The sequence below is a fragment of the Pleurodeles waltl genome, chromosome 3_2, assembly GCF_031143425.1.
Source record: "Pleurodeles waltl isolate 20211129_DDA chromosome 3_2, aPleWal1.hap1.20221129, whole genome shotgun sequence".
Taxonomy (NCBI): Eukaryota; Metazoa; Chordata; class Amphibia; order Caudata; family Salamandridae; genus Pleurodeles; species Pleurodeles waltl.
In genome coordinates, this window is record NC_090441.1 from 185,355,137 (window position 1) to 185,377,609 (window position 22,473).

At 48.0% G+C, this 22,473-nt stretch overlaps 1 protein-coding gene across 1 annotated transcript in view; it reads right to left on the reverse strand.

The window, feature by feature from the left end:
- The window catches only part of LOC138286663 (indian hedgehog protein-like), a 116,650-nt gene extending 94,738 nt beyond the window's left edge, over positions 1 to 21,912 (reverse strand). Inside the window, exon 1 of the mRNA XM_069227130.1 lies at positions 21,761 to 21,912. Coding sequence (XP_069083231.1) covers positions 21,761 to 21,827 — 67 coding nt within the window. The 5' untranslated portion in view covers positions 21,828 to 21,912. The remainder of the gene's footprint in view (positions 1 to 21,760) is intronic.
- Positions 21,913 to 22,473: the final 561 nt, after the last annotated feature.

The window sequence follows — 22,473 nt, forward strand, 5'->3', positions numbered from 1 at the left end:
GCGACTCATGGACTTGGTCCCCTTGTCTTACAGGTACACAGAACCGGAAATCCACTGTTGTTGCATTGCTGGTGTTTGTTCTTCCTGCAGAATCCCCCTATCACGACTTCTGTGCTCTCCGGGGGTTGTAGGTGCACTTTACACCTACCTTTCAGGGTCTTGGGGTGGGCTATTTTTCTAACCCTTACTGTTTTCTTACAGTCCCAGCGACCCTCTACAAGCTCACATAGGTTTGGGGTCCATTCGTGGTTCGCATTCTACTTTTGGAGTATATGGTTTGTGTTGCCCCTATACTTATGTGCTCCTATTGCAATCTAATGTAACTTTACATTGCTTGCATTACTTCCTTTTGCTATTACCTGCATAATTTTGGTTTGTGTACATACATCTTGTGTATATTTCTTATCCTCATACTGAGGGTACTCACTGAGATACTTTTGGCATATTGTCATAAAAATAAATAAAGTACCTTTATTTTTAGTATGTCTGTGTATTGTGTTTTCTTATGATATTGTGCATATGACACCAGTGGTATAGTAGGAGCTTTACATGTCTCCTAGTTCAGCCTAAGCTGCTTTGCCACAGCTAACTTCTATCAGCCTTAGCTGCTAGAAACACCTCTTCTACACTAATAAGGGATAACTGGACCTGGCACAAGGTGTAAGTACCTCTGGTACCCACTACAAGCCAGGCCAGCCTCAAAGGCTCACCCCCTTGGTTACAGCGCCACAGGGCATCCCAGCTAGTGGAGACGCCCACCCCTCCGGCCACTGCCCACACTTTTGGCGACAAGGCTGGAGGAGATAATTAGGAAAACAAGGAGGAGTCACCCACCAGTCAGGACAGCCCCTAAGGTGTCCTGAGCTGAGGTGACTCTTACTTTTAGAAATCCTCCATCTTGTGGATGGAGGATTCCCCCAATAGGATTAGGGATGTGCCCCCCTCCCCACAGGGAGGAGGCACAAAGAGGGTGTAACCACCCTCAAGGACAGTAGCCATTGGCAACTGCCCTCCCAGACCTAAACACACCCCTAAATTCAGTATTTAGGGGCTCCCCAGAACCTAGGAAACTAGATTCCTGCAACCTTAACCAGAAGAAGGACTGCTGACCTGAAGCCCTGCAGTGAAGACGGAGACGACATCTGCTTTGGCCCTAGCCCTACCGGCCTGTCTCCCAACTTCGAAGAAAACTGCAACAGCGACGCATCCAACTGGGACCAGCGACCTCTGAAGCCTCAGAGGACTGCCCTCCAACCAAGGACTAAGAAACTCCAGTGAACAGCGGCCCTGTTCAACAATCTGCAACTTCCTTGCAACAAAGAAACGTATTTGAAGACTTCACGTTTCCCACCGGAAGCGTGAGATTTTCCACTCTGCACCTGATGCCCCCGGCTCGACCTGCAGAAAACCAACACTACAGGGAGGACTCCCCTGCGACTGCGAGCCCGTGAGTAGCCAGAAATGACCCCCCTGGGCCCCCACAGCGATGCCTGCAGAGGCTCCCCCTGAATGCGACTGCCAGCAACAAGGGACCCGACGCCTGGAACCAACACTGCACCCGCAGCCCCCAGGACAAGAAGGAACCGAACTCCAGTGCAGGAGCGACCCCCAGACGACCCTCTGCCCAGCCCAGGTGGTGGCTACCCCGAGGAGCCCCCCTGTGCCTGCCTGCATCATTGAAGAGACCCCCGGGTCTCCCCATTGCTTTCCATACCAAACCCGACACCTGCTTGCACTCTGCACCTGGCCGCCCCTGTGGCTCTGAGGGTGTACTTTCTGTGCCTGCTTGTGTCCCCCCCTCCGGTGCCCTACAAAACCCCCCTGGTCCGCCCCCCCGAGGACACGAGTACTTACCTGCTGGCAGACTGGAACCAGGGCACCCCTGTTCTCCATTGAAGCCTTTCTGTTTTGGGCACCTCTTTGACCTCTGCACCTGACCGGCCCTGAGCTGCTGGTCTGGTAACTTTGGGGTTGCCTTGAACCCCCAACGGTGGGCTACCTTGGACCCAACATTGAGCCCTGTAAGTGTTTTACTTACCTGTGAACTTAACCTCTACTTACCTCCCCCAGGAACTGCTAATTTTTGCAGTGTCCACTTTTAAAATAGCTTATTTGTCTTTTTGCCAAAACTGTACATGCTATTGTGATTATTCAAAGTTCCTAAAGTACCTAAGTGAAATGCCTTTCATTTGAAGTATTACTTGTAAATCTTGAACCTGTGGTTCTTAAAATAAACTAAGAAAATATATTTTTCTATATAAAAACCTATGGCCTGGAATAAGTAATTGAGTGTGTGTTCCTCATTTATTGCCTGTGTGTGTACAACAAAGACTTTGCTATTTTTCTAAATTTTTAAACGTCCTCCTAGGGCCTTGTGTTAGTCCCAGTTAGCATTTATTTTAGAGTTTAAAAATGTTGTAACAGTTTGGATTAAGTTCTAGAGATAGTTTTAGATTCTTAAAAAGTATCCCAACTTTTAGAGAAATAATGTCTAATACAGAAGAGATGGTGGTGGAGCTCAACCTCACCCCTTACCTGCATCTTAGGATGTCAGAGTTAAGGACTCTCTGTAAAATCAAAAAGATAACAACTAGATCAAACCCTACCAAAGTACAGCACCAGGAGCTTTTGGCAGAGTTTGCTAGAGACAACTCCTCTGAAGACAACCTTATAGAAGGGGAAGCTAGTGACCAGGAGGATAATTTCCCCCCTCCTGTCTTAGTTAGGGAGACCAGGGTTCCTCAAACCCTGACTCCACAAGTGATAGTCAGAGATGCTGCTTCTCCCACAGGGGAGTCCAACAGCTCTGGAAGCATTGAGGGCAGCCTCAATGAAGATGACCTCCTGTTAGCCAGGATAGCCAAAAGATTGGCTTTGGAGAGACAGCTCCTAGCCATAGAAAGGGAAAGACAAGAGATGGGGTTAGCTCCCATCAGTGGTGGCAGCAACTTAAATAGGGTCAGAGAAAATACTGACATGCTAAAAATCCCCAAAGGGATTGTAACAAAATATGAATATGGTGATGATATCACCAAATGGTTCACAGCGTTTGAGAGGGCGTGTGCAACCAGAAAAGTAAACAAATCTCACTGGGGTGCTCTCCTTTGGGAAATGTTCACTGGAAAGTGTAGGGATAGACTCCTCACACTCTCTGGAAAAGATGCAGAATCCTATGACCTCATGAAGGCTACCCTGATTGAGGGCTTTGGATTCTCAACTGAGGGGTACAGGATTAGGTTCAGGGGGGCTCAAAAATCCTCGAGTCAGACCTGGGTTGATTTTGTTGACTTCTCAGTCAAAACACTGGATGGTTGGATTAATGGCAGTGGTGTAAATGATTATGAAGGGCTGTATAATTTGTTTATGAAGGAACACCTTTTAAGTGTTTGTTTCAATGATAAACTGCACCAGCATCTGGTAGACCTAGGACCAATTTCTTCCCAAGAATTGGGAAAGAAGGCAGACCATTGGGTCAAGACTAGGGTGACCAAGACTTCCACAGGGGGCGACCAAAAGAAAGGGGTCACAAAGACTCCCCAGGGGAAGAGGGTTGAGAAATCCAAGGGAAAAAGTAAAGAGTCTTCTACAGGGCCCCAAAAACCTGCTCAGGAGGGTGGGTCCAAAGCCTCTTCACAATCCTCATTTGGGTGCAAGGGTAAAAACTTTGATCCCAAAAAGGCCTAGTGTCGTAGCTGTAATCAGCAGGGACATCAAACTGGAGACAAGGCCTGTCCCAAAAAAGGTTCCACTTCTACTACTACTCCAGTTAGCACTGGTATAGCCAGTCTCCAGGTGGGATCAACAGTGTGCCCAGAGCAAATCAGGGTCCACACTGAAGCCACATTAGTCTCTGAGGGTGGGGTGGACCTAGCCACACTAGCTGCCTGGCCTCCTAACATGAAAAAATACAGGCAGCAGCTCATGATTAATGGGACTAGAATAGAAGCCCTGAGTGATACATGTGCCAGTGTCACAATGGTGACAGACAAACTGGTTTCCCCAGGACAATACCTGACTGGACAAACTTATCCAGTCACCAACGCTGACAATCAGACTAAAGTATATCCCATGGCTATGGTAACTTTAGAATGGGGAGGGGTCAATGACCTGAAACAGGTAGTAGTCTCCTCTGCAATACCAGTAGACTATCTGCTTGGAAATGATCTGGAGTCCTCAGCGTGGGCTGAGGTAGAACTCAAAACCCATGCAGCCACGCTGGGTATCCCTGAACTGGTGTGTGTCAAGACAAGGGCACAGTGCAAGGCTCAGGGTGAAAAAGAGGTGCTGGCACAACCTGCCAAGAGAAAAGGAAAGAAGACTGGGGAACCAGCTTCAGCACAGAAAAAGAAAAAGAACCTCTCTTCTCAGGAAGAAGTTCTATCCCCTGAGGGAACTGAGCCTGTGGAGTTGGAACCTTATCAGGTTGAGCTCTTGGGCCCAGGGGGACCCACAAGGGAACAACTGTGCAAGGGGCAAGAAACATGTCCCTCTCTTGAAAGCCTTAGTCATCAAGCTGCTGAGGAAACAAAAGGAAATGTCAGTGGAACCCGCAGGGTCTATTGGGAAGATGGACTCCTTTACACTGAGGCAAGAGATCCAAAACCTGGTGCCACTAGGAGAGTGGTAGTGCCTCCGGAGTTTAGGGAGTTCATTCTAACCTTAGCCCATGACATTCCACTTGCTGGGCATTTGGGACAAACCAAGACATGGGAGAGGTTAGTCAACCATTTCTATTGGCCCAGTATGTCCCAGAAAGTAAAGGAGTTTTGTGCCTCCTGTGCCACCTGTCAAGCCAGTGGTAAGACAGGTGGCCACCCAAAGGCCCCCCTCGTTCCATTTCGAGTGGTGGGGGTCCCCTTTGAAAGAGTGGGTATGGATATAATGGGTCCACTTGAACCTCCCACAGCCTCAGGGAATCAGTATATCCTAGTAGTAGTGGATCATGCTACTAGGTACGCTGAAGCAATTCCCCTTAGGTCCACTACTTCTCCTGCAGTAGCCAAAGCACTCATTGGTATTTTTACCAGAGTGGGATTTCCTAAGGAGGTGGTTTCTGACAGAGGTACCAACTTCATGTCAGCTTACCTAAAACACATGTGGAATGAGTGTGGGGTGACTTACAAATTCACCACACCATACCATCCACAAACCAATGGTCTTGTTGAGAGGTTGAACAAGACATTGAAGGGCATGATCATGGGGCTCCCTGAAAAGCTCAAAAGGACATAGTATATCCTCTTACCATGCCTGCTTTTCGCCTACAGAGAGATGCTTCAGAAGGGAGTAGGGTTTTTCCCCTTTGAAGTTCTTTTTGGCCATCCTGTTAGGGGACCACTAGGTCTTGTGAAAGAAAGCTGGGAGAGACCTCTTCATGAGCCTAAGCAAGATATAGTGGACTATGTACTAGGCCTACGTTCACGGATGGCAGAGTACATGGAAAAGGCAAGCAAAAACCTTGATTCCAGCCAACAACTCCAGAAGATGTGGTATGACCAAAAGGCTGCTATGGTTGAGTTTCAGCCAGGGCAGAAAGTCTGGGTTCTGGAGCCTGTGGCTCCCAGGGCACTTCAGGGCAGATGGAGCGGCCCTTACCCAGTGCTAGAAAGAAAGAGTCAGGTCACCTACTTGGTAGACCTAGGCACTAGCAGGACCCCCAAACGGGTGATCCAGGTGAACCACCTCAAACTCTTTCATGACAGGGCAGATGTAAACGTGTTAATGGTTACAGATGAGGACCAGGAAACTGAGAGTGAACCTCTCCCTGATCTCCTCTCCTCTGACCCTAAAGATGGCTCAGTAGATGGAGTGGTCTACTCAGACACCCTCTCTGGCCAACAGCAAGCTGACTGCAGGCAAGTCCTCCAACAGTTTGCTGAGCTCTTTTCCCTAACCCCTGGTCAGACACATGTGTACCCATGATGTGGACACAGGGGACAGCATGCCTGTCAAAAACAAGATTTTTAGACAGTCTGATCAAGTTAAGGAAAACATCAAAGTGGAAGTCCACAAGATGCTGGAATTGGGAGTGATTGAGCATTCTGACAGCCCCTGGGCTAGCCCAGTGGTCTTAGTCCCCAAACCTCGCACAAGAGATGGCAAGAGAGAGATGAGGATCTATGTGGACTACAGAGGGCTTAATTCTCTCACCAAGACAGATGCCCATCCCATTCCAAGAGCAGATGAGTTAATAGACAAATTGGGTGCTGCCATATACTTAAGTACCTTTGACTTGACAGCAGGGTACTTACAAATAAGAATGGCACCAGGAGCAAAAGAGAAAACAGCATTCTATACACCTGATGGGCACTACCAGTTTACTGTGATGCCCTTTGGATTAAAGAATGCCCCTGCCACCTTCGAAAGGTTGGTGAATCAAGTCCTTGCTGGCTTGGAGTCCTTTAGTGCAGCTTATATTGATGATATTGCTGTCTTTAGCTCCAACTGGCAGGATCACCTGGTTCACCTGAAGAAGGTTTTGCAGGCCCTGCAAGCATCAGGCCTCTCTATCGAGGCATCTAAATGTCAGATAGGGCAGGGTACTGTGGTTTACTTGGTACACCTTGTAGGTGGAGGCCAAGTTCAGCCACTCCAACCCAAGATCCAGACTATTTTGGACTAGGTAGCTCCAAAAACCCAGACTCAAGTCAGGGCATTCCTTGGCTTGACTGGTTACTATAGGGGGTTTGTGAAGGGATATGGATCAATAGTGACACCCCTCACAGAATTTACCTCCAAGAAAATGCCCAAGAACGTAAACTGAACTGTAGAGTGCCAACAGGCCTTTGACACCCTGAAACAAGCTATGTGCACAGCACCAGCTCTAAAAGCTCCAGATTACTCTAAGCAGTTCATTGTGCAGACAGGTGCCTCTGAACATGGGATAGGAGCAGTCCTGTCCCAAACAAATGATGATGGCCTTGAACAGCCTGTTGCTTTTATTAGCAGGAGGTTACTCCCCAGTGAGCAGCGTTGGGGTGCCATTGAGAGGGAGGCCTTTGCTGTGGTCTGGCCCCTGAAGAAGTTGAGACCATACCTCTTTGGTACTCACTTTGTAGTTCAGACTGACCACAGACCTCTCAGATGGCTCATGCAAATGAAAGGAGAAAACCCTAAACTGTTGAGGTGGTCCATACCCCTTCAGGGAATGGACTTTATAGTGGAACACCGACGTGGGACTGCCCATGCCAATGCTGATGGCCTTTCCAGGTTCTTCCACTTAGAAAATGAAGACTCTCTTGGGAAAGGTTAGTCTCATCCTCTTTCATTGGGGGGGGGGTTGTGTAAGGAAATGCCTCCTTGGCATGGTTACCCCCTGACTTTTTGCCTTTGCTGATGCTAAGTTATGATTTGAAAGTGTGGTGGGACCCTGCTAACCAGGCCCCAGCACCAGTGTCCTTTCCCTAAACTGTACCTTTGTTTCCACAATTGGCACAACCCTGGCACTCAGGTAAGTCCCTTGTAACTGGTACCCCTGGTACCAAGGGCCCTGATGCCATGGAAGGTCTCGAAGGGCTGCAGCATGTCTTATGCCACCCTAGGGACCCCTCACTCAGCACATGCACACTGCTTCACAGCTTGTGTGTAATAGTGGGCTAGAAAATGACTAAGTCGACATGGCACTCCCCTCAGAGCGCCATGCCAACCTCACACTGCCTGTGGCATAGGTAAGTCACCCCTCTAGCAGGCCTTACAGCCGTAAGGCAGGGTGCACTATACCACAGGAAGGGCACAGGTGCATGAGCACTGTGCCCCTACAGTGTCTAAGCAAAACCTTAGACATTGTGAGTGCAGGGTAGCCATAAGAGTATATGGTCTGGGAGTCTGTAAAACACGAACTCCACAGCACCATAATGGCCACACTGAAAACTGGGAAGTTTGGTATCAAACTTCTCAGCACAATAAATGCACACTGATGCCAGTGTGCAATTTATTGTAACCTACACCCAGAGGGCATCTTAGATATGCCCGCTGAAAACATACCGACTTCCAGTGTAGGATGACTAGTTTCTGCCAACCTGCCACACACCAGACATGTTGCTGGCCACATGGGGAGAGTGCCTGTGTCACTCTGTGGCCAGGAACAAAGACTGTAATGGGTGGAGGTGCTTCTCACCTCCCCCTGCAGGAACTGTAACACCTGGCGGTGAGCCTCAAAGGCTCACCCCCTTTGTTACAGCGCCACAGGGCATCCAAGCTAGTGGAGATGCCCGCCCCTCCGGCTACTGTCCCCACTTTTGGCGGCAAGGCTGGAGGAGATAATTAGGAAAACAAGGAGGAGCTGAGGTGACTCTTACTTTTAGAAATCCTCCATCTTGTGGATGGAGGATTCCCCCAATAGGATTAGGGATGTACCCCCCTCCCCACAGGGAGGAGGCACAAAGAGGGTGTAGCCACCCTCAAGGACAGTAGCCATTGGCTACTGCCCTCCCAGACCTAAACACACCCCTAAATTCAGTATGTAGGGGCACCCCAGAACCTAGGAAACTAGATTCCTGCAACCTTAACCAGAAGAAGGACTGCTGACCTAAAGCCCTGCAGTGAAGACTGAGACGACAACTGCTTTGATCCCAGCCCTACCGGCCTGTCTCTCAACTTCGAAGAAAACTGCAACAGCGACGCATCCAACAGGGACCAGCGACCGCTGAAGCCTCAGAGGACTTCCCTGCAACCAAGGACCAAGAAACTCCTGTGAACAGTGGCCCTGTTCAACAATCTGCAACTTCCTTGCAACAAAGAAACAACTTTGAAGATTTCATGTTTCCCACCGGAAGCGTCAGATTTTCCACTCTGCACCCGACGCCCCCGGCTCGACCTGCGGAAAACGAACACTACAGGGAGGACTCCCCGGTGACTGCAAGCCCGTGAGTAGCCAGAGACGACCCCCCTAAGCCCCCACAGCGACACCTGCAGAGGAAATCCAGAGGCTCCCCCTGACCACGACTGCCTGTAACAAGGGACCCGACGTCTGGAACCAACACTGCACCCGCAGCCCCCAGGACCTGAAGGAACCAACTCTAGTGCAGGAGCGACCCCCAGGTGACCCTCTGCCCAGCCCAGGTGGTGGCTACCCCGAGGAGCCCCCCCTGTGCCTGCCTTCATCGTTGAAGAGACCCCCAGGTCTCCCCATTGCTTTCTATACAAAACCCGAAGCCTGTTTGCACTCTGCACCCGGCCGCCCCTGTGCCGCTGAGGGTGTACTTTCTGTGCCTGCTTGTGCCCCACCCGGTGCCCTACAAAACCCCCCTGGTCTGCCCCCCGAGGACGCGGGTACTTACCTGCTGGCAGACTGGAACCTGGGCACCCCTGTTCTCCTTTGAAGCCTATGTGTTTTGGGCACCTCTTTCACCTCTGCACCTGACCGGCCCTGAGTTGCTGGTCTGGTAACTTTGGGGTTGCCTTGAACCCACAACGGTGGGCTACCTTGGACCCAACTTTGAGCCCTGTAAGTGTTTTACTTACCTGTGAACTTAACCTCTACTTACCTCCCCCAGGAACTGTTAATTTTTGCAGTGTCCACTTTTAAAATAGCTTATTTGTCTTTTTGTCAAAACTGTACATGCTATTGTGATTATTCAAAGTTCTTAAAGTACCTAAGTGAAATACCTTTCATTTGAAGTATTACTTGTAAATCTTGAACCTGTGGTTCTTAAAATAAACTAAGAAAATATATTTTTCTATATAAAAACCTATTGGCCTGGAATAAGTCTTTGAATGAGTGTTCCTCATTTATTGCCTGTGTGTGTACAACAAATGCTTTTTTTTTTTAAATCTGTTTATTAAACGAGATATAGAAACTTACAATGCAATACAGTTGTTTCAAAGGAGTATGCGTCTTCTTAGCACATATAGTTTCGTATACAGCAAGAAGCTTTTAATGATATGCATCGAATAGAAAGAGAGAGCAAAGAAGAGAAAATAAAAGAACTATACATTATATAACTGTGATCACTCTGGTTTTATATGTTTTTTTTATGCATATGTGCTTAATGGCGTTTTGAACATTAGAATTGTCTTTGGGGTGCATGGGAGGGGGTGGAGGTGCACAACTAATGTGGGTACAGATTTTAACCAAGGGTGCGTGTTTTTGAGTGGGCCTGGCATATACATGTTAGTTTGGGGGAGTTTATGGCCATTCTGTCTTGGGGAGTCTAGATAGTTCCTTAGGTTTATGTAATAATTGGATGTTCTAATGTAAGCGCTATTGGTGAAGGAAATGTAGGGAGTCTTGGGGGAAACATGTTGTCTCTAGTTTCTATTTTAACCATGAAACTGTCCCATATTTTGACTCCTTCTTGTGGCTGACCCGTCTGTTGTACTTGTTTCAATGTGTGGGCTTCTGCTTGTGTACGTTTGTATAGGTCGCGCAGCCAGGCTATGTAAGGGGGGGTTTGAGATGCCTTCCAATGTATAGCGATCAAGCGTTTGCACACTACAAATCCAAATCTATGAATTTGTGTTGGTGTTTGTCACCTTTGGTACGGAGGCGGATTCCTAAGGGACACGATTCTGGGGAGGGGGTGAGTGCGTGGTCAGCAACTTCTGAGGTAGTTTCTGTGATTCTCTGACAGCTTGCATTTATTGAGGAGCATTCCCAGACCGTGTGGTAGAAATTGGCAGTAGATGCAGCACATCTAGGGCATTCCGATTTGGCATTAGGATAAATTCTGTTGATGCGTGCAGGGGATAAGTACGTCTGATGAATATAGTTAAATTGAGTGTATCTCAGTCTGGTGTTTCGTGATACCGTTTTGACCGTGGCAAGAATAATTTCCCATGTTTTTTAAGAGATTGGAGCAGCTAGGGCGATGTCCCAGCGAGATTTAGCTGGTGTTAAGTCTACGCGGGCATTTGCTGTTAGGGCTTTGTATATCATTGAAATACTGCCCTTAGTGTTGCCTATTGTCAGGAGTATTGTGAGCAACCCGGATTCGTTGGGCTCATTGTTACTGTTGCCCCGTAGGCTACGTATCAGTTTGGTGATGGCCCCATACATTAAAAAAGCTCCGGTGTGCATTACTCCTGTCGTCACCTGTTCCGCGAACGTTTTTATATGGGAATCAAAGTAGAGGTCACCCACATTTAAAGTAGTAGTTCCCCGTATATCATGGTGGAGTGTTAGGTTCTGTATTTTCGGGATCTGGGATAAAGGTATTGTAGGTGAGTATGGGGGATGGTTGGACTTGCCCTGGACATATCTTTTCCAGCAGAATTTAGCAGCTTCCAATATTGGGGATCTATTGGGTGGGGAAGGGGAGCCCGCTAACAATGTTGTTAATATTGTTTGTGATGTTGTGTATTCATTCATTGCTAAGCTTTCTGGGGACGTTGAGTTGTTGAACCATGAAGATATCCATTGCAGTTGGGCCGCTGCATAGTATAATTCCAGGTTTGGCATACCCAGACCACCTTCCACTTGTGGGTGTTGTGTAATAGCCAGCGATACCCTTCGTCTGTCTCTGCCCCATAGCAATTCAGTTAGAAGGGAATGCAGTTTATGGAAGAATGTGTGTGGTAATGTCAGCGGGAGAGCTGTGAAATAATATAGAAAACGCGGTAGGATTAGCATTTTGGCTATTGCGGTACGGCCCATGTGGGATAGTGGGAGCGATGTCCAGAATGATAGGGAGCTCCGGGTGGATCTGAGCAGACGGTCTAGATTGCCCTCCTTTAGGTCTTTCATAGAGTGGTAAATCTGTACGCCTAAATACTTAAAGGTTGAGGTAGCCCAGGGTAGCTGATATTGGGGTAGACTACTGTGTTGTTCATTTGGTATGGGGACTAGGGGAAAAATACATGATTTGGACTAATTTATATGTAATCCAGAAACCCGTGCAAAGCTATCTAATATTAGCATTAGTTCTGTGATAGATGTTGGGTGTTGGCGTAGGTAGATTAGGGCGTCGTCGGCGTATAGTGACACAATGTGATGTTGGTCAGCTTCTGGTATGCCCCATTTGTGAGCGTCTTTGCGGAGTCTGATTACCAGTGGTTCCATTGAAATAGCAAATAATAGGGGAGACAGCGGGCAGCCTTGCCGGGTGCCTCTGCCCATTGGAAGTTCTTCGGATATAATTTGACCTGTTTTGACACATGCTATGGGCTTGTGATATAGCATCCTAATCCAATTTATGAAGCTGCATTGGAACCCAAATGCTTCTAGTGTTCGATAGAGATACTACCAGCTTAGTGTGTCAAAAGCTTTTTCTATGTCCAGGGACATGGCTACTGCTTCCATCCCGTTGGTGCCATGCATTAAACGAATCAGTCTTCTAATATTTAAGAAAATGTTTCTGCCTGGTATGAACCCAGATTGATCTGGGTGTATTAGCTCTGGTAGGTAAGGGAGTAGTCTGTTTGCTAGGATCTTCCCTAGGAGTTTACAGTCAGAGTTAATGAGCGAGAGGGGTCTGTATGACCTGACGTCTAAAGGGTCACGACCTGGTTTTGGGAGCACGACTATTAGTGCTTCACGCATGGAATCTGGGAGTTGCTTTCTGCTGTGGGCTTCATTAAACACCTCGAGGAGGGGTTGTAATAAATTATTAGGGTATGATTTATAGTATTCCACTGGCAATCCGTCAGGGCCAGGGGCCTTGTTGCTTGCCATTTGTGAAAGAGCCGTTCGTAGCTCTTCTATTGTGATAGGGCCGTCTAGCATTTCTGAGTTGCTTGTTATGTGTGGGTTTTGGGGAATCATTGTTAGTAATGTAGAAAGCTGTTGTATAGGGGGAGGATTAGAGGTTTGGTATAGAGTGCAGTAATACGTATGGAAGGCTATGTTAATTTTGACTTGGGTATTGACAACAAGGCCTGTGTGAAGTTTAATCGCTCCTATAGGTGCTGTCTGCATTGGTTGACGGACCAGCCAAGCTAGTAATTTTCCGGATCTATCGCCCTCTGCGTGTTGTCTCGCCTGTAGGTGTCTATAATCATGTTTGCATAGTCTGGTGTCTGTTTCTTTGTGGTTTGTACGGAGATCACTCAATGCTTGCAGTGAGGATGGGTTTGTTTAGAGCTCAACTTCCGCCCTGCACATTTTAATTTCTAATTCCTGTAGTTCTTTAGTGAGCACTTTTCTGACTCCCACTGTGGCCGCTAAGCAGTAGCCACGGGTCACAGCTTTATGGGCATCCCATTCAGTAGCGCGTGTTGAGGCGGTATCTTTGTTTGACGTAAAATAATGTAATAAGCATGTGGATAACTCTGCTTTGAAGGGGGGGTCTGTGAGGGCTTCTGATTGTAAGCGCCAAGTTGGAATACGGGCATGTGTGCGTCCCCATGCTACTGTGGCATGTAGTGGATTGTGGTCCGAGATAGTGCGAGCTAGGTATTCTGATTTATTTATTTTGTGAATTATGGCAGGTGTTGCGAATAGCATGTCTATTCTTGTGTGTATTTTATGTACTGATGAGTAGTAAGAGTATTTGCGGTGAGTGGGATGTCCCGCCCTCCATATTTCTTTCAGGCCGTTGTTTGTAGCCCATTCTACTAGGCCGGCAGTTGTGCGTCTGGCTGGGGCAGTGATCAGTGGGGGGATTGATCGGTCCATGTGTATGTCTAGTACCGAATTAAAGTCTCCACCCCATATACTAGGCTCAGTTGGATCTCTAAGTTTGCTGTTGTTAAGTGTCCATAGAAATTCGCGTTGGCCTGTGTTCAGGGTATATAGAGCAATTAGTGCTAAAGGGTGACCATCTAGTTCCCCCTCCAGTATCACATACCTTCCGTTTGGATCAATCTGTGTGCGGGACATTACAAACGGGACCCCTGGTGCAATTCATATCGCCACCCCTCGAGCGAAGGACGAGAAAATGGTACCATATATTTGGCCTCGCCATTTTGCAAGTAGGTTTTCTAGCAAGGCCCGATTGAGGTGAGTCTCTTGTAGCATGGCTATTTGTATCCGGTGTCGCTTAAGATACGCATGAATTTGTTGCCGTTTACGTATAGCTACCATGCCCCTAATGTTCCATGTGATTATTTTATATTGTGGAGTGTTTAGGTTATATTGGGGTGCCATGGTATGTGTATTTTTTTGTTAAGCTTGGGGGATCTATTGTCTGTGATTTGTGCCCTACCCGGTGTTCCCAATTGTGTTTTATGGTTAGGATGTTACCAGCTGTGGTAATGAGTACGACATTTGTGTTGTGGGATTGTTTGCCACGCCTATTACTACGATCGTGGGCTACGATATGTGCCTTGAGTGAATCACATCTAGTAACATCTAAAACAACAACTATATAAAAATGTAACTGTGCATACAACACGGCTGGAATAAAGCCTGTGTCTGCCTTCTTAAGAAACCTGTCCATATGGATTGGGGGACGCTGTGGGTAAATGTATCCAAGTCAACGAGCTTCTCGGCCCGCTCCGCTCCTAGTACTGGTGCGTCCTCTCGGGTACCCCTGGCGGCTGCGGGTTCGCGCTCCTGGCTAGTCTCCAGGTTTGGTAGTTCTCCGACTCCTTGCTAGTCATCCGACTAGATGGGCTTTTTACTCTGTGAGGAAGTCTGTTCCTGGATGTAAAGTTATTCTGGGCCTACTTGTTTAGCAAATGTCATCTGCCGTGTGCGGGGTTAGGTTAGGGCCACGGTTGGAGTCCGTAGAATCATATTGTGTTTCGAGTTCTAGCTCTGCTTCGTTTTGGATGGACTCGGACGTTGGAGACGTGTTGATGAAGCGTGTTGTGGCCCGTAGTAGTGAAGAGCGTTCTGCTTGGGACTGTTCAGGTGAAGGTTTTACGTTCTGTTTTCTTCGAGGTTTGCGCCTAGACTTAGGTGATGACCATTTTTCCACTGTGTTACTTAAGTTTGTTTGGTCGGCCAGGCCTTTAGCGTGCAGCCAGGTCCAGGCGTCTTCAGGAGTAGTGAAGAAGAGGGTGCGATTGTCGTTTTGAATACGCAATTTTGCAGGGAACATAAGGGCATATTTTATGTTATGTTCACGCAGTCTTTCTTTGACCTTAAAAAAAGAATTGCGTTTCTTTTGCACTTCCGCAGTGAAATCTGGATAGGCCGTGATCTCGGCATTTTCGAAGCTTACAGGGCCTGATTTTCGGAACAGTTGCAGGATAAGGTCTCTGTCACGGAAGTTAAGGAGTCTTGCAATAAGCGGATGGGGCTGGGCCCCTGGATGGGGGGGGTCTTCCGGGTACTATATGTGCTCGTTCCACTGACAAAAAAAATTGGGATATTATTTTGTAATATTGTGTTTGTTAGCCATTGCTCGATAAATAGTTCTGCGCTGGGTCCTTCTGCCCGTTCTGGAAATTCCACGAATCGGACATTGTTCCGGCATGATCTGCCCTCAGCGTCCTCGGCCCTGCGCTTCAGGGCTTCGACTTCCGTTGTTACTATCATTAGTTGTAGTTGAAGGTCTTTTATTGATGGCGTTAACCGTGCCGTATCTTCTTTGAGCGTTGTTACTCTTTCCGCCAATGCTTGTTGGTCCGTGCGTAGAAGTTTAACATCTTCCGTGATCGTTCCTATTTTTGCCTCTAATGTGGATTTGGTATCCAGGATGGCTTGTAGTATTTTCTCAAATTGCGTAGTGTGCAACTGTAAGGTTGCCTCAAGCTTCTGGAGTGCCTGGTGTGTGACCGAGGGCTCTGGCGGTGGAGTCGGCTTGTTTGGTTCCATATTGCTTGGTGGCGCTCACGGGTTCTTTGGTTTACACATTAATGGTGCGAGTAGAGTTTGATTTGTTGCGGGTACGTTGGCGCGGCACTTACAGGTCGTTCTGAGAGCAGTATTAATCGAGTTCGCTGGTGTTTTCTGGCTCTGTTGCATTCAGGTTTGCTTCAGCAATGGTGATCTGGCCTATCCCTCGTAGAATTGATTTTGTAGTGAGCAGCAGTTGTTGAATGCTGCCTGATGCGGACGGCCACAGTGCGCTATATGGTGCCCTAACAGACAGCCCGCTGCTATGGGACAGTTATTGCGTCTTCTGGGCACTTGTGTGGTGTCTGATATACGTTGGGGGGCCCTGCGGCCCGATCAATGCTGCCGAAAGGGCTCGCAGTTTTACTCCGCGAAGTGTAGGTTATTTACAAGCGTTGAGTATTTGGTGCGTAGCCTAATGTGGACAGCCACAGTGCGCTATGTGGTGCCCTTACAAACAACGCGCTGTTGCGGGACAGTTATTGCGTCTTCTAGGCACCTGTGTGGTGTCTGATATACTTTGGGGGGCCCTGCGGCCCGGTCAATGCTGCCGATAGAGCTCGCAGTTATGGTCCGCAGAGTGAAGCCCCTCTTGCCTGCCTCCACGTCCGCATCATGTCGCTGCCACCAACCATGGGCTGGATACGCCGCTCGCGAGGACTCCGGTAAGTATGCGCCGCCAGTTGGTGCCCTTGCTTGGCCAGGCCCTGTGTGTTTTAGCTGTCCGGTGACGGGTCCGCCATCTTAGGCCGTTATGGCCTAACCGGGAGGCCTCCAATGTCTATCCTCGCCATCCTCGGGGGCTCTCACCTGTCTCTCACATCTCGCGCCGCCACTGTTGCCTCCTTGCCAGGTCCCTCAGTCCGCTCGTGGACTCCGACCCCGCCTCAGCTCCTCCCCTGCCCGGGGTGCCGGGCCGTGGAGTCCGACTCCTTGCGTGGCCACGCTGCCCGTCTCAGCGATCGATCTCCGCGCCTGTCCCCGCAGTCACGGCACCATCCCTTGGTGGCATCCAGGGTATGTTTCAGAGCCGCCGGAGGGTTCCGATGGCCGCACATTCGGCGCCTACAGTTTTTTAGGAAACTGAGGCGTCTTGTAGAGGATTTTTATTAGGGGCCGAGAGCGGAGCTGTGTTTTATGCGACCGCTCTGGCCGCCACGTTGGCCACGCCCCCCTTGTACAACAAATGCTTAACACTACCCTCTGATAAGCCTACTGCTCGACCACACTCCCACAAAATAGAGCATTAGAATTATCTCTTTTTGCCACTATCTTACCTCTAAGGGGAACCCTTGGACACTGTGCACACTATTTCTTACTTTGAAATAGTATATATAGAGCCAACTTCCTACAACACCTATGTTGTGGCACCCTATACTGAGTCCAGGCAACCCTTAGTGATAGTGTTTTGGTGCCTAGATAACAAAAGCTCTCTAGGGGTAGCTGTGGAGAGCAACTCAGGCTTATCAAGGAGGAGTGTAAAGCACTTACAATACCTCAATGGCCAGTCAGTTGTGTTCACACAATAAAAACACTGTTACAAAACTAAAGAATTCCTTATTATAACACTAGTACTATCCTAACGTTGGTATATCTCCACTTGGAGATATCTACACACAGAAAATGTACTTGAAAACAAACAGGAAAAGCATCAAAATACATGGGACCCTATAGGGGGGTAGGGGTCACAACCCCTAATACTAAGAAAGTGGCATGAGAATGGGGGTGATTAACCAAGATAAGTGTGTTAGGATCCCAGGGGCTGGGAGAGTACCAAATCATCTAAGGTCAGGTAATAGAAATCCCCCAGGCAGCCGGGTGCACAGGTGTTATCTAGCTGGGTGTCCCATAGGCTAACACAAGACTTTCGCTGTTGGAATTTTCAGGATTCAGGACCCTTCGCAGAGGCCCCCGAGGAAACCAGTTGGCACAAGGAAGGTTCGATAGTGTTCCCACCTGTGGATACCTAGGAAAGTGGAGTACCTACACCAGGGAGCCTATGTGCATATGGGTGAAGTGACATCGGGAATCTTAATTGGATTCAATGGGGCCTTGTTAGTCCAGCTGCTGTCGCAACCCGTGGACCAGGTCGGTGAAACCAAAAGGTGGATTCCAGGCTAGAAGAACCTGAGAAAGAAGGAGACAGAGTCTAGACCACTTGGAGATGTCCAAGGGTAAAAGTAGGCAATGCTCACTCTTCCAGGGGAGAAGTTTCTGCAGGTCGGAGAAGGAAGACATCCAGCTGCGGAGTCCAGGTGATGCAGGAAGACCCTTGAATTCACCCATAAACTGGCCCAAGCCTGTCACCAGATTGCAGAGGGGTCAGTGGTCAGGAGAAACACCAACAAGCATTGGGAAATGCAAGCAGAAGCTGCAGGGAAGACTAGCAAGGTCCAAGCGACTCGATCCATGGATGGGAGTCAGAGCTGGCTCTCAGCAAGCAGAAGAGCCAGAAGAAATCATTGGAGCCCCCATGAGGACCCACTGGCAGCAGGCACAGGTAGTCGCAGGGAGGCCTCAGCAGCACAACAAAGAAGCAATCACACTCCCCAGGAGTTGCAGGGTGACACACTTCTTGGAGTTGCAGAGTGCTGGAGGCTGGGGCTTCTGGGAGTTTGAAGATCTCCTGGAGGAAGAGTCAACAAGCCTTGTTAACAGCAACAGACATGGTGCACAGGGGTTCCATCCCAGTGGCCACAACAAAGGCCCACCGCCTCCCAAGTTGGATAGAAAACACTTTGGATCTGGAGGGGACCATAAAACCACCACCTGTGTTGCAGAGTCTTCTTGATGTCTGTGCGACAGCAGGATCCTCCCACCGGTTGCTGTCGTAGAGGTGCCTATGGATGCCGGGGAGTGCCTCCTTCACTCCAAGGGAGATTCCATGTTGCTTCCTGGTGCAAACAGAGTCCTTGTGACCCTGGAGAATGCACAGCCACGGATGTTGCAGGATTCTTGCAGGAGCTGGAGAAACAATGTTGCAGTGGGAGCCCTCCCAACTGGATACAGTCTTGTTTCCGGTCCTAAGGCAGACCAGCAGTGGTTCCGGAGGCCAGGTTGCAGAAGAGTCTTGCAGAGAGTTCCTTTGTAGAGTCTTGCTTGGCGAATCTAGGGACCCACCCTCAGGGGATCCCTTAAGTAACGCTAAAAGGGGGTTTGACACTGTCTGCGGTGACCTAGCTATCAGAGGGTGTCTGAGACGTAACCCACCCGGCCTAACAGTCAGACACTCCTAGGGGCCTCTGCACATCTTATTTCCAAGATGGCAGAATCAAGTGGCCACGTGGCAGAGCTCTGTGCATCTCCCTAGGGTTGGAGCTGGACAGGGGGATGGTCACTCATCTGTCCTTTGTGTGGTTGTGTCAACAGACAACATATACCCGCTAATAAGAGTAGTGCACAGCAGATATTCTATCAACTGGAACTAATTTTCATGGGAAGCACATGCCCCTTTCTGAGGAAATAGCTCAGTGGTCAGTGCACCTGTTACTGTGATCTTTTTACCCCATAAATGTAAATTCTACCAACGCCAACATGCTCTTTTGTCCTTATTGAGATGGTAAAAATAGTAAAACTTAGTTGAGAAATATTGTGTCCTAATACGTTTTACCTCAGTTTATTCTGATTAATGCACTAAAGTGTTTTTTAACCTGTGGTCTGGGTACCCCTGGGGGTCTGCAAAGTCAATCAGGGGGTCTGTGACTGCTTAGAAAATGTAATAATATTAGCAGATTACATACAAAATTTGAAATCTTTGTGTAAATGTGAAGAAATTAGAGGCGAAACATTAAGTTAGTATCCTCAGATTGATTTGTGGACTCAGTGCAAGAGCATCAAACAGAATATAGATTAATTTAGAAATGCTCCATCCTTTCCATTAATATTAAAATTGTGCTACTTTGATTTTTTTATATTTTGCTGTGACATAAATATTATATTTCACCATTTGTGTATTAGTTTAATGAATGCTTATTTCAGATTGTGTATTTTTTGCAGTTCACATCATTACTGCTGAGACTCCCATGGAGCTGGCCCGCTTCGGGAACTTTTTCATCAGAATGAGAAAAAACCTACTGCTAGCACGCGCCCACCAATGTACAGAAATCAAAAAGGGGGAGGCAGCACCTAAAGCAACGTTGCTAACTAAGTGGCTGACATACCCCCCAAATGTTGACCCTGAGTAATTTCAAGGAGGACATCTGCTCGTTGTACCAGCACTTACTCATGACACCGAAGGTTGTGCCTGGACATCAGGACACTGCCATGAGGGGAAGGCGCCGAATGGAGGCAGACATTGCATTGTAGGGCACTTGTATTCCCATTTTAAAGTCTTAGAGAATTTTTACATATATTGTTACATATTTTTCTCACTCTATAGTTTCTTGTATATCTACCACACTCCTTTTTAGGTAATAATTTTCAGCATTCATGCAACAAACAATTTTCATTTATGTTTCGTAGGTATCCTACATTTCATACATATAGCGGCTTCCAGCCATATAACCCTTTCTAATAAGCATTTTGCAGTGTACCCTTATTCTATAATTTTAGTAGACTCAGGGAATTTTTAGGCAATGAGTTATTACCATGTACTGTAAGGAGTCTGTATTTTATATTTGTAAAGATTATCTCCATGCCACATAGCATTTTGTAACAAGTACTATGCTCTGTGATTTAAGTTTACTGTAAGAGAACTTCAGGTAAAGACGCGATGATAGATGTCGAGAAGGATATGGCTTTTTATGATGAGGTGTAACTCTTAGCTTTGAACCAGTCTTAATAATTTTCATGTATTGTGTTTTGCAAAGGTTTTAAATAATCATGCACATAAAGGTTACTCATTCATTCATTCAGTTCACATCATCCAAAATACTTAGTTTCTGGTCACCACCTTCTAGTAATAACAAAATGGGGATCCCTGGATTACAATGATTATTCAGTGGGGGTCCACCCGTTCCAGTAATGATTAAGTGGGGGTGCACAGAATTAAAAAGGTAAAGAAATTCCGTCTGCACATACCAAGAGCACTATGGGCACTTGGAGTGCTGTTCTAAATGAAAGGCTGTCAACACGTGCAGGATATAGGGGGCACATAAAAGTTTCTTTATAACACGCAGGTCACCCAGTCGAACCTTAAGAGTGAGGTCTTGGGTGCAAACCCAGTTAGAGGCTCTGGAGGAGCGTTTGCTTAGTGAGATGCAATGTATTCAACCTGCAACTCACGCTTGGCGCCCAGCAGTGCCGACTCAACGTTCATCCTTCTAGAGTTGAGAAAAGAAGCACCTTTAGATAAGGTACCACCTGCTGGTATAATGTATGGATACTCCATGTTTCTTTTTTTAAGGGACGAAGAAGTAAAATACATATCAAAGTGACAATTATTTTTCGAAAATTCCATTCCGTGCCTTTTAAGGAAACATGTTAGCAAAACATTCTCGATGGAAGGCATTAACTTTACTTTCCCACGAAAGTTTACACTTTTCAAGAAGGACTGCCCAGCCCCTCCTCAAATAACAAAGAAATACACAGTGTACTCGTATGCCCTAAAATATACGCCATTATTACAGGAAACTCCGCAGAGAATGGGGGCAATGAACAGGCTGAAGATCACCCACAACCTGCCCCTGCACCACCCAAGATCGGAGGTTTCTTCATCGCAAGCATGAGATGCGTATTGAAAACGGGATACACAAGACTACAAGCCCCAGGGTGCATAGGGGCAACGGCTGGCTTGGGTGACGAGATACACAAGACTACAATTACCAGCATGCAGAGGGGAGAAAGACTGGCTTGGGTGACGGGAAACACAAGACTACAGGTCCCAGGATGCAAAGGGGGAAAGACTGGCTTGGGTGACGGGATATACAAGACTGCAAGTACTACGGTGCAAAGGGGGACAGTGGCTTGGCTGAAAGGATACACAAGTCCCAGGATGCGAAAGTCTGTCTTGGGTGACTACAAGTACCAGGATGCAAAGGGGGGGGGGGAAAAAACTTGGCCTGGGTAAACTGGTGATACATGGAAGCAGGAAACGGGAGCTTTCGGGATCGTTCCCCACTTTGCTCCAACGAGGGGGGGCGCAGAGGACGGGCTCACACGCACCTGCTTTCGGGCGGAGATGGTCGTCAGGAAACGGTGCCAGATCGTCTTGCTCGGCCTCCGCCCCCATGGAGTCTCCTGGGAAGGATGTGCGCCCGTGTGCCTCCGTGCCACAGCCGGCCCTTGGTCTGCCTTCATGCACTGGGCGCGGAGTGGTGGTGTTTGGGCACAAGTGCAGTACAGACAGAGCCCGCCCCGCTCACTCCCCTTTGGCACACTTAAAACAATGAAGACTCAACTGGATGAGGTTAGCCTTATTGTCCTTCGTTTGTGTGTGTGCGGTGGTGGGGGTGGGGTGAGTAGGAAAGTACCCTCTTCTTTGGCATGGTTCCCCTCATTTTCTGCCTGTGGATCCTGCTCACCAGGACCCCATAGATTATGCTCTCTCCCTTCAAACATTGTTACTTTAACCTTTTTCACTCCACATTTGGCCTACTTGTGCCCACATGTAAGTCCCTAGTATATGGTATCCAGGTACTCAGGTCATTGGGGCACCAGTGGATCCCACGCAAAGTGTTATGCAGGCCTGCCACTGCACCCTTTCACTACCAGTCACTGCTCTAGGTTACTGTAAGTCACTCCTATGGCAGTCCCTCCTGCCCCAGAGGGCAGGGTATAGGTACCTGTGTATGAGGGCACCCCTGCACTAGCAGAGGTGCCCCCACAAAATCCAGTGCCATTTTTCATGAACTTCGTGAGTTAGGGGATGCCATTTT